The sequence below is a fragment of the Centroberyx affinis genome, unplaced genomic scaffold (assembly GCF_046629955.1).
Source record: "Centroberyx affinis isolate AG114_WGS23_722 - 3 ecotype Tasmania unplaced genomic scaffold, CSIRO-AGI_Caff_v1 ptg002953l_1, whole genome shotgun sequence".
NCBI classification, from domain to species: Eukaryota; Metazoa; Chordata; class Actinopteri; order Beryciformes; family Berycidae; genus Centroberyx; species Centroberyx affinis.
In genome coordinates, this window is record NW_027281068.1 from 167,044 (window position 1) to 175,840 (window position 8,797).

The window sequence follows — 8,797 nt, forward strand, 5'->3', positions numbered from 1 at the left end:
GTGAGTGACCAAGTCCAAAGGGCATGGAAATGCAGAGTAGTTTCCACATTATTCTGGTAGCATGTTAATGCAGTGTCATCTTCTTCTTGAAATGACGTTATCGCAAAGATAAGAATCATTTCTGCAGAGCCAGGCTCGAGCTGCAGGAGGTCCAGCAGGTAGGCAGGCTGTAAATGAAGCTGTCTGTTTATTTAGATACTTTGCTGTCTGGTTTTCTTATCGTGATTAGGATTTACAGATGCATTATCAAGTACAGTTATTGCAGACACTGATAACTGTACCAGGTGGCAGGCGTGTTTACATAATTTTGTACTTTGCACGTTTTAGGAGCCACTTCTCCACAGACTAATTTTGATGGTAATTGATAAGCCCTTTTAACACACTGGTCATGGGATTTCTGGAGTATCAGAGCTATATATAAAGTCAGGGAATTTGATAAATTCTCTGGGTAAGTCAAGGAATAACAAGGAATTAAAAAAAAATGTTTTGACTTTACAGGAACATACCAGAATGTATTTTTCAACTTGTTTCACACATGTATTGCATTAGCTGGTGGTTTCAGCTGGAGCCCAGACTGTTTACTCTTTTACAGCTTTTCTGAGCTGACAAAACATTAACAAACCAGACAGGAATAACATTTTTATGTCATGGCAGCGGTCTGACCTAGGTATGGAAATCATAGAAAAGTCATGGATGTTGCATCAGGGCCATGGTGGGAACCTTGAGCACAATACATGCACATGTATTTTGCATCCAGAGAACAAAAGCAACCTCAGAGAAATTGATCAAAATTTCAGTTTGTCTCTGGTTTTTAATTCTTTCTCTTCCCTCAATAGATGAGACTTCCTCTTTGCTCCCTGCACATCTTGAGGAGCTTCTCTCATAGGCTAACGGGAAAACCACAGAGGCGTGGCTTGTGTGGTGCAGCGATGCGATTGGTGCAGTTTCATCGCCACGGTGATGAAGGGGCGATAAGAGTGGGAGTGGAGCAAAGTGAGGGGCTCGGCGTGGTCGACCTGAAGGCTTTCGACCCCTCCATGCCCTCCACTGTGAGAGAGCTGCTGGAGCTGGGAGACAAGGGTCTGGAGTGTGCACAGAGGTATCACACACACACACACACACACACACACACACACACACACACACACACACACGCACACCAGGGTTGGGGCCATTCATGAATTGAATTGAGAATGCAAGGTAAATTTCAAGTGGTAATTGGTTGGAATTGGAATTGCACCCAGCTCTAAGGAAACAGAATTGGAATTGGATTGTAATGAAAGGAAACAGAATTGAATTTCATTAAATTCCATGAAATTCCACTTCGAAGAGAGGTTGTCTTGACTTGCTAAACATTATGAATCAAATACAAGACAGTTAAACAAATCAAATGCATTCAATCATAATGTATGTATTACAATTACATGTTCTGCATCAAGTACCACCTGAAAGGCACCTTTAACATTTTATGATATTCAGTATTGATAATATACTAAGTGTAATCTCAGATATGTAGTAAGAAAAAAAACAACAACAACATGGAATTTCACAAAATTTCATTGAATAAAATTCAACCTCCTGAAATTCCAATTCCAATTCTGTTTCCAGTAGGTTTTTTCAAATTCCAATTCAAATCCCGAGTTCATTCATGGATTTACCTCAACCCTGACACACACACACACACACAAAATCTGGCTGTAGTCCCACGATTCAGATTAACCTTGGATTCTCCGGGCCTCCGGCCTTGTAGGCCTCAAGACACATAACACATTCAGCTGGAACTCAAGAATCCCCACATCCTGGTGGTACATCATGGTAAGAGACAACATGCCTCCAAAACATGCCAAGGCCTCCTCACCAGAGGATGATGCACCTGTAACAATGGTGATGCTTTCCCAGCTACTTGAGCAACAGAAGAAATTCTATAGAGAAATGATACAACAGCAGCAAGAAAACTTTAAATGTTTTGTACAGTTGATCATTGAGGGTATGAACAACAAAAGGCTGGACGATGTCATCAGAGATGTTCAGGGGTTGAAATCCAGCTTGGAATTCACCCAAAACAAGGTGGACACGGTGACAACCGAGCATAAGGAAATGGAAACAAAAATAAAACTGCTTGAGAAGGATATAACTAAATCAAAGTAGGAATTGGACACACTGAAGACAAAATTGGACTACATGGAGAACCAGTCGAGGAGAAATAATATTTTAATTGATGGAATTGCAGATGAAAAAGGAGAGAACTGGAATGAATCAGAAAGTAAAGTCCGAAACATGCTTGCAAGCAAAATGGGTCTAGATGGCAAAAACATTGAAATTGAGCGAGCTCACAGAGTTGGCCAATATCAGGAGGGCGGGTGGCCCAGACAAATAATAGTCAAACTTCTGCGTTTCAAGGACAGACAGACCATTTTTTCATCTGCAAAGAGGCTGAAGGGCACAAACATTTACATAAATTAAGACTTTTCAGAGGCTGTGCAGCAGAGGAGGAGAGAACTCTTGCCCAAGCTGAAAGCTGCTCGTGAAAGGGGAGACATGGCCATCTTAAAATATGACAAGCTAGTTATAAGGCCCAGGAGCAGAAATGCTCAAATATCAGTTTGAAAATTTGTTGTTGTGTTATTGTTTGTGTTTTGTTTAGTTTTTTTTGTTTGGTTTTGTTTTTGTTTGGTTTTTTGTTTTTTCTAATGAATACAGGTTATTCAATTCTTCAACTCAAAGGTCTGATTTTACGCCATTTGAATATTTGCAGTCTGAGGCACAAGGTCGAATAGGTAATTAACATCATGCAGTCAAACAGCATTCAAATTCTAGCCTTGTCAGAGACACACTTGGATCCATCTTTTGAGGATGATGAACTGACGGTGTATGGTCATAAGATATTGAGAAGGGATAGAAACAAACATGGTGGGGGAGTAGCTCTTTATCTCCAGGATCATATCCCTATTAAAGTAAGAAGAGATCTCATGAGGTACAATGTTGAAGCACTGTGGCTACAGGTTCATTTACCACACCTAAAGCCTATCCTAGTAGGATGCTGTTACAGGCCTCCTAGTGCTAACATACAATACCGGGAAGAGATTTGTGACATCTTTGACACAATTTGTGACGAAAATAGAGAAATATTCATGCTAGGTGATTTGAACATAGATTGGCTTTCAGCACACTGGCCATTGAGGAATAGACTATACTCTGTGGCAAACGCATGTGGTTTACAACAAATTATGACACTGCCATATTTTTTCAGCAATAGGCTAATAACAAAATTTCAGCATGCATATCGGGTGGGTCACTCCACATGTACTGCTTTAACACATATGACAGATGAGTGGCTAACAGAAATGGATGCTCAAAGACTAATTGGTGCAGTTATTGGTGCCACAAGGAAGCAAAGAGTCTTTTCAATGGTAGCTACTCTGATAGTGTAGATGTTCACTGTGGTGTTCCTCAGGGCAGCTGCCATGGCCCATTATTATACTCAATTTTCACCAATGACTTACCAAATACATTAGACAATACTGCTGTGGTTATGTACGCTGATGACTCATACAGCCAATAATTTATCAGAATTACTAAATAGAGATTTGGCAAAAATTTGTGACTGGATGCAAGGAAACAAATTGGTGTTAAATATAACAAAAACAACATCCATCATTTTTGGTACCAAATTCAAACAAACTGCAGATGCTTTACTAAATTTGTCTATTGAGGGGCAACCATTGAAACAAGTGAACCAAACAAAATTTCTTGGACTCACTCTGGATTCCCACTTGTCCTGGTCAGCTCACATTGAAGGGATAGTGGCCAAAATGGGCAAAGGTATCGCCATGGCACGGAAATGTGTCACATATATAACACCATCCATTCTTAATCAGGTTGTACAGTCACTTATTTTGTCACATCTTGAATAATGTCCAATTATATGGTCATCAGTGTCTAAGACATAATTGAACAAACTTCAGTTGGCACAAAATAGAGCTGCCAGAGTAGTACTTCAATGCTCAAAAAGGACAAACGTTATTTCAATGCATAAACATCTGTCATGGCTGCCAGTTCAACACAGACTTCTTACTTCCCTTCTCGTATTCTTTAAGAAGGTTTTATCTTCTAGTAATCTTACATTCTTAGTTGATCAATTAGAATATATAGAAAACAGTCACACTCACTTCACCAGAAAGGCGCAAAGTGGCGACCTAGTACTTCTCAGACCTAGGATTAATTTAACTGGAACAAGCTACCAGTATCCACCAGGCTGGCAAAGAATAATTACACTTTCAAAAAGGCACTCAAAAGTGAACTGATGAAACTGACAATGTAAACTTTGATTTTATTTAATTGTTATAATTGTTATTATTTGTTCTATGTTTATATATTTTTTATTTTTTTCACTGGATTTAGTTTAAATTAATTTGTTTCCTTATACTATTATTATTGTTGTCTTAAGTATTCTCTTATCTTATTATTGATTATTTGTATTGTATTGCTTTTTGTGAGGACCCCAGGAAGACTAGCTGTCATTAATTTGCCAGCTAATGGGGATCCTAATAAAACAATAAAACAACACACACACACACACGCAGTCCCTTCTGACCATATTATTACTCCAGTAGCACTCAACTCTTACTCACTGTCCCCCTTTCTCCTGTTCCACTTCTTTCTCTTGCTTTGCCTGTTGTGGTTAGCCCTTGTGACTCAACGTTACCCTTTATCTTCTTCTTCCTCGTCTTCCCAGAGCCTTGTCATCCGGTCAGTGTGTGGTGGAGCGGTCGGATGTCAGGCTGCTGTCTCCTGTCCTGGCGCCAGAGAAAGTGGTGTGTGTGGGTATGAATTACCGCGACCACTGCCTGGAACAGAACGCCCCCATCCCAAAAGAACCCATCATCTTCAGCAAGTTCCCCAGCGCCATCACAGGACCGTACGATGACATCACTCTGCCCCCCGAGAGCCAGGTGAGAGTGGACACAGCAAGAAATACAATATCTATCCTAACTAGTCATTTAGTCTGGTGTTGAGTCATAAAATCCTGTTTTCCTTAAAACAAGGGGAAAAAAATCTGCCCTTTGTGGGAGATAAGTGCCGTTTCACCTGTTTAAGGATTTTTGGGAATATCTTGATTTTTCACTTGTTTTAGGAAAAGTATGATTTTAAGACTCGATATTAAATGACTTACGATGGATTTTTTTTGCAGTATATTAGAAAAACCGACAAGCAAAATGAGACATTTTGCCACATGAATGTCCCTACCTTGAGATCTGTATTGCAGAGGTAATACTGACCAAATCCTGGATCGGTGTCATCAAGCAGACTTGATTTTTGATAACAGCTTTATCACAGTCTCTCTTGTCTGACTGAAGGAGGTGGACTGGGAGGTGGAGTTGGCCTTTGTGATTGGACGAAGGGGAAAGAACATCAAGGTGAACGTCACAACCCCTGTGATTTAAAATGAGACAGATGTAACACTTTGTAAGCCAACAGAGCACCATGCTGACTTTTAACACTCCTCTTGCTGCTCAGGAGGAGGAAGCCCTCTCATATGTGGCAGGCTTCACTGTGGCCAATGACGTCAGCGCGCGGGACTGGCAGATGAAGCGCAACGGGAGGCAGTGGCTGCTGGGAAAAACATTTGACAGCTTCTGTCCTCTCGGCCCCGCCTTGGTGACCACCGACGCTGTGACGGGTGAGAGGGAGAGGGGAGGGAAAAACTGCAGCTAGGAGAGAGGGAATTAATGATGATGTTGTGAATCAAGCAATTAGTAGTGATTTTGTTTCTATCAGCAACATTAACAAGCATCAACAAGCTGCAATTCTCTGAAAATCTAATCTAATTTCCTTAGCTGATCGGAACAGCAGGACAACCACAAAACATTAGTAGTATCAAGAGGAATAAACAGGAATATTGACCGAGGTGTTTCTTCACTCATTGGACTTCCAGATCCTCACAACCTGGGTATTCGCTGCCTAGTTAATGGAGAGACGGTGCAGAGCAGCAACACTGATCAGATGATCTTCAAGACAGAGAAACTGGTTGCCTGGGTCTCAAAGTAAGTTCAGTTGCTACACTATTGCTGCTCATGATGATGGTCTCTTTGCACAAGCACTTTACAGAGACATTGTGTGTTCTAACCTGGTTCTAACACTTCAAATTCACTAAGATTGCATTGTGAGGGCAATGTTTTTTTTGCATCTCAGATACCTGAGCTTTCATCTTACTCAAAGAAATTATACAAATGAAGTTGTGGCACAACCAAGCCCTCAACAAGCAAGTGCAAATTACATGCTTCAGCTGCAACACTAATCCACCAAGACTGGCATCCCTGTGGCCTGAAGCGCCCTTTCTAATTGGAGCGTTCTCTGGTCTGATTTGAATTTCTAGGACTGAAAAGCCTGTCTCATGCTTGTCTGACTTGCTGTCTTGCAGCAATGACATCCACCATTCTGAATGGCCAAACGGATCTCTCTCCACACAGTCTTCACGCCATGTTTCAAAGGATCTTATATGCACTAAAATAACTTGGGAAAAGTTGGTGTTGCGAAGTGTTAGTGAATTGGATGCTGTTGTTGAATATCCATGGCCATGCCGACAAATCACTATTAAAAGGGCAAAATATAGATTGGCATATATATATTTACTCATGCATGACCATGTCAGGTGCAAAGAGGCTTTCTTTTTTTGACCAGGACTATGAGGCACATTTTCCACTCATTGCACCTGGTTAGTGAATATTGGTGATATAGCGTGTGCTCCTCCCTGCACAAACCTTCAGTGAATCTGGTCTTACAGTGTGTGTTTTTCTTCTCTGTTAGGTTTGTGACCTTAACTCCTGGAGATGTGTTCCTGACAGGCACTCCTCCAGGTGTGGGCGTGTTCAGAAAGCCACCTGTCTTCCTCAAGGTGATTTCATACTTCTGACAAAAGTGATCATGGCACAACGATTACATCACGTAGAACCATTTTGCACCGGCGTATTGTCTTTAGCTACAGCTCAAACCCAGATTAAACCTTCTCTTTATGCAAAAGGACTTAATGGCTGCACTGTGTGTGATACACATTACATTGCACATAAAAGAAAAGCGATGCAGCATATGCCGTTATATGCATTATGTATAGTCGTTAAAGGATCTATAAAGTATTTTGCTAGATGGGAATGAAAGTGGTTCTATCTAAAGTGGAGAAAATGTGTTTTAATTAGGTGTTTGTTTTGTTTTTTCCCCTCAGAAAGGAGACATTGTGGAGTGCCAGATAGACCAAGTGGGCTCTATACTGAACAAAGTGGTCTGACACCAAGACAGCTAGGAGGAAACTCCTCAAAACAATCCATGGAGGAATGTGATCGGTTAACTAAACTTACACTCAATCCAAAACCATTGTTTTACATGATGAAACACATTTAAAAAAAAAAAAAAAAGATTTTCAGAAATATTAAAATGTGTTTTTTTTTCCTGCCCGACTGCCAAAGTCAACTGGAGATATTTTACAATATATCCTTTGTGATGAAAGTTTAATTCATGTTTGCACAGTGATTATACGGCAGGAAAAGCGTGGTATTTTTAAATACCACACAATATAATTACATGACTCATCATGATGTTTGCATTTCAACCCCCGCTATTTGGTCATCACCCCTGCAGTCTGCATCTCTTAAAATACCCTCCTTCAGCTGCCACCCACTCACGCTATACTGTTACAGTAGAAAGCATGGGAACCCACTGACTTTAAAAAAAATATAAAGTATATCCGATCATGTCTAATACAGATATAATAAATTCTATATAAAACTTTTTGTCTACTCAGTTAGAAAGTTGAAACGCTCCCTGTTGCAGAAGAACTAAGCAGAGTTTCAGTAATGGGGAGAATCCATCAAAAGAAACAGCAAAATGTTAATTTGTCCCTTTCATTGCCTGGGAGGAATTCTTCATAATTATTTCAACCTGGGCTTTAAGTCATGTACAGCTCACTGAACTTTCATTGAAATCACTGAGGAGATTACCGGAGCAGAAACTACTGACTGACCATCTATATTTTCAAGCAGAGTAACGAGGTGACATTTTGTACCTGGGTAATGGTTTAATCATTGAGTTAATGACCAAACCAATCAACCACACTATACCGAAACACTGAAACTAGGGCCACAGCATTGTGTGTAATTATGAATTTGATTCAAAATGAGGCAAAAATCATTAAACTGGCATGGTAGTAAAAACATTTGTCTAAATGTAAAGGAGTGAGGGATGTGTGTGTGTGAACAGTGTTGAGGATTGATGAGTGGTGCAGTACATGCAGTTCAACACTGGGTGGCACTAGTGTTTCATGGTAGATGAGCGCCAAACAACTACAGCTTTAGTTGGTCCTCGAGTTCGGGGGAAAAACAGCCGCACCGACTCCTCACTGTACAAACAGACTGCTGTAAATTCCAAAATATTATGCCTGCCAGAGAAAGCTCTTCTCTTAAAAACGAGGCATTGATTTCTCTCTGCGTCTCGGTGTCAAATGGTCTTCCCTGAACGCACAGGGTCTCCTGAGGTCTGACTCAGCACCGGCAGGGCTTTGCTCAGGAGGAGGGCTCCTCCGAATGATGAGTGGCTTGGAAAAAAAATATGCCTGTTCAGAGTGGGAAGAATATGCTGGTATAAAGTTTCTTAGTCTTTGTACATGAGTCTTGAGATGTTAATGATGAAATAAGCAAAAAAAAATACTGTTTATTGTCGACATGAACATTTATCAAATTGTGAAAAACTACAATAAAAACATAACTAAAAAAATGTCCATGTAGTATACAAATTAAACTCTTCAAGT

At 40.4% G+C, this 8,797-nt stretch overlaps 1 protein-coding gene across 1 annotated transcript; it reads left to right on the forward strand.

Moving 5' to 3' along the window:
* Positions 1-10: 10 nt before the first annotated feature.
* Positions 11-8,711, forward strand: fahd2a (fumarylacetoacetate hydrolase domain containing 2A). The gene is made up of 8 exons (XM_071536876.1): positions 11-158; positions 837-1,099; positions 4,736-4,952; positions 5,358-5,417; positions 5,518-5,680; positions 5,936-6,044; positions 6,808-6,895; positions 7,220-8,711. The coding sequence occupies exons 2-8, from the start codon at positions 837-839 to the stop codon at positions 7,280-7,282; spliced, it is 963 nt and encodes a 320-aa protein (XP_071392977.1). The 5' UTR covers positions 11-158; the 3' UTR covers positions 7,283-8,711.
* Positions 8,712-8,797: the final 86 nt, after the last annotated feature.

Coding starts and splice junctions, on each gene's coding strand:
- fahd2a (XM_071536876.1), top strand. CDS start 837: ATGAGACTTCCTCTTTGCTCCCTGCACATCTTGAGGAGCTTCTCTCAT. Junction 5,418..5,517: donor GAAGGGGAAAGAACATCAAG/GTGAACGTCACA, acceptor CTTGCTGCTCAG/GAGGAGGAAGCCCTCTCATA. Junction 6,896..7,219: donor AGCCACCTGTCTTCCTCAAG/GTGATTTCATAC, acceptor TTTTCCCCTCAG/AAAGGAGACATTGTGGAGTG.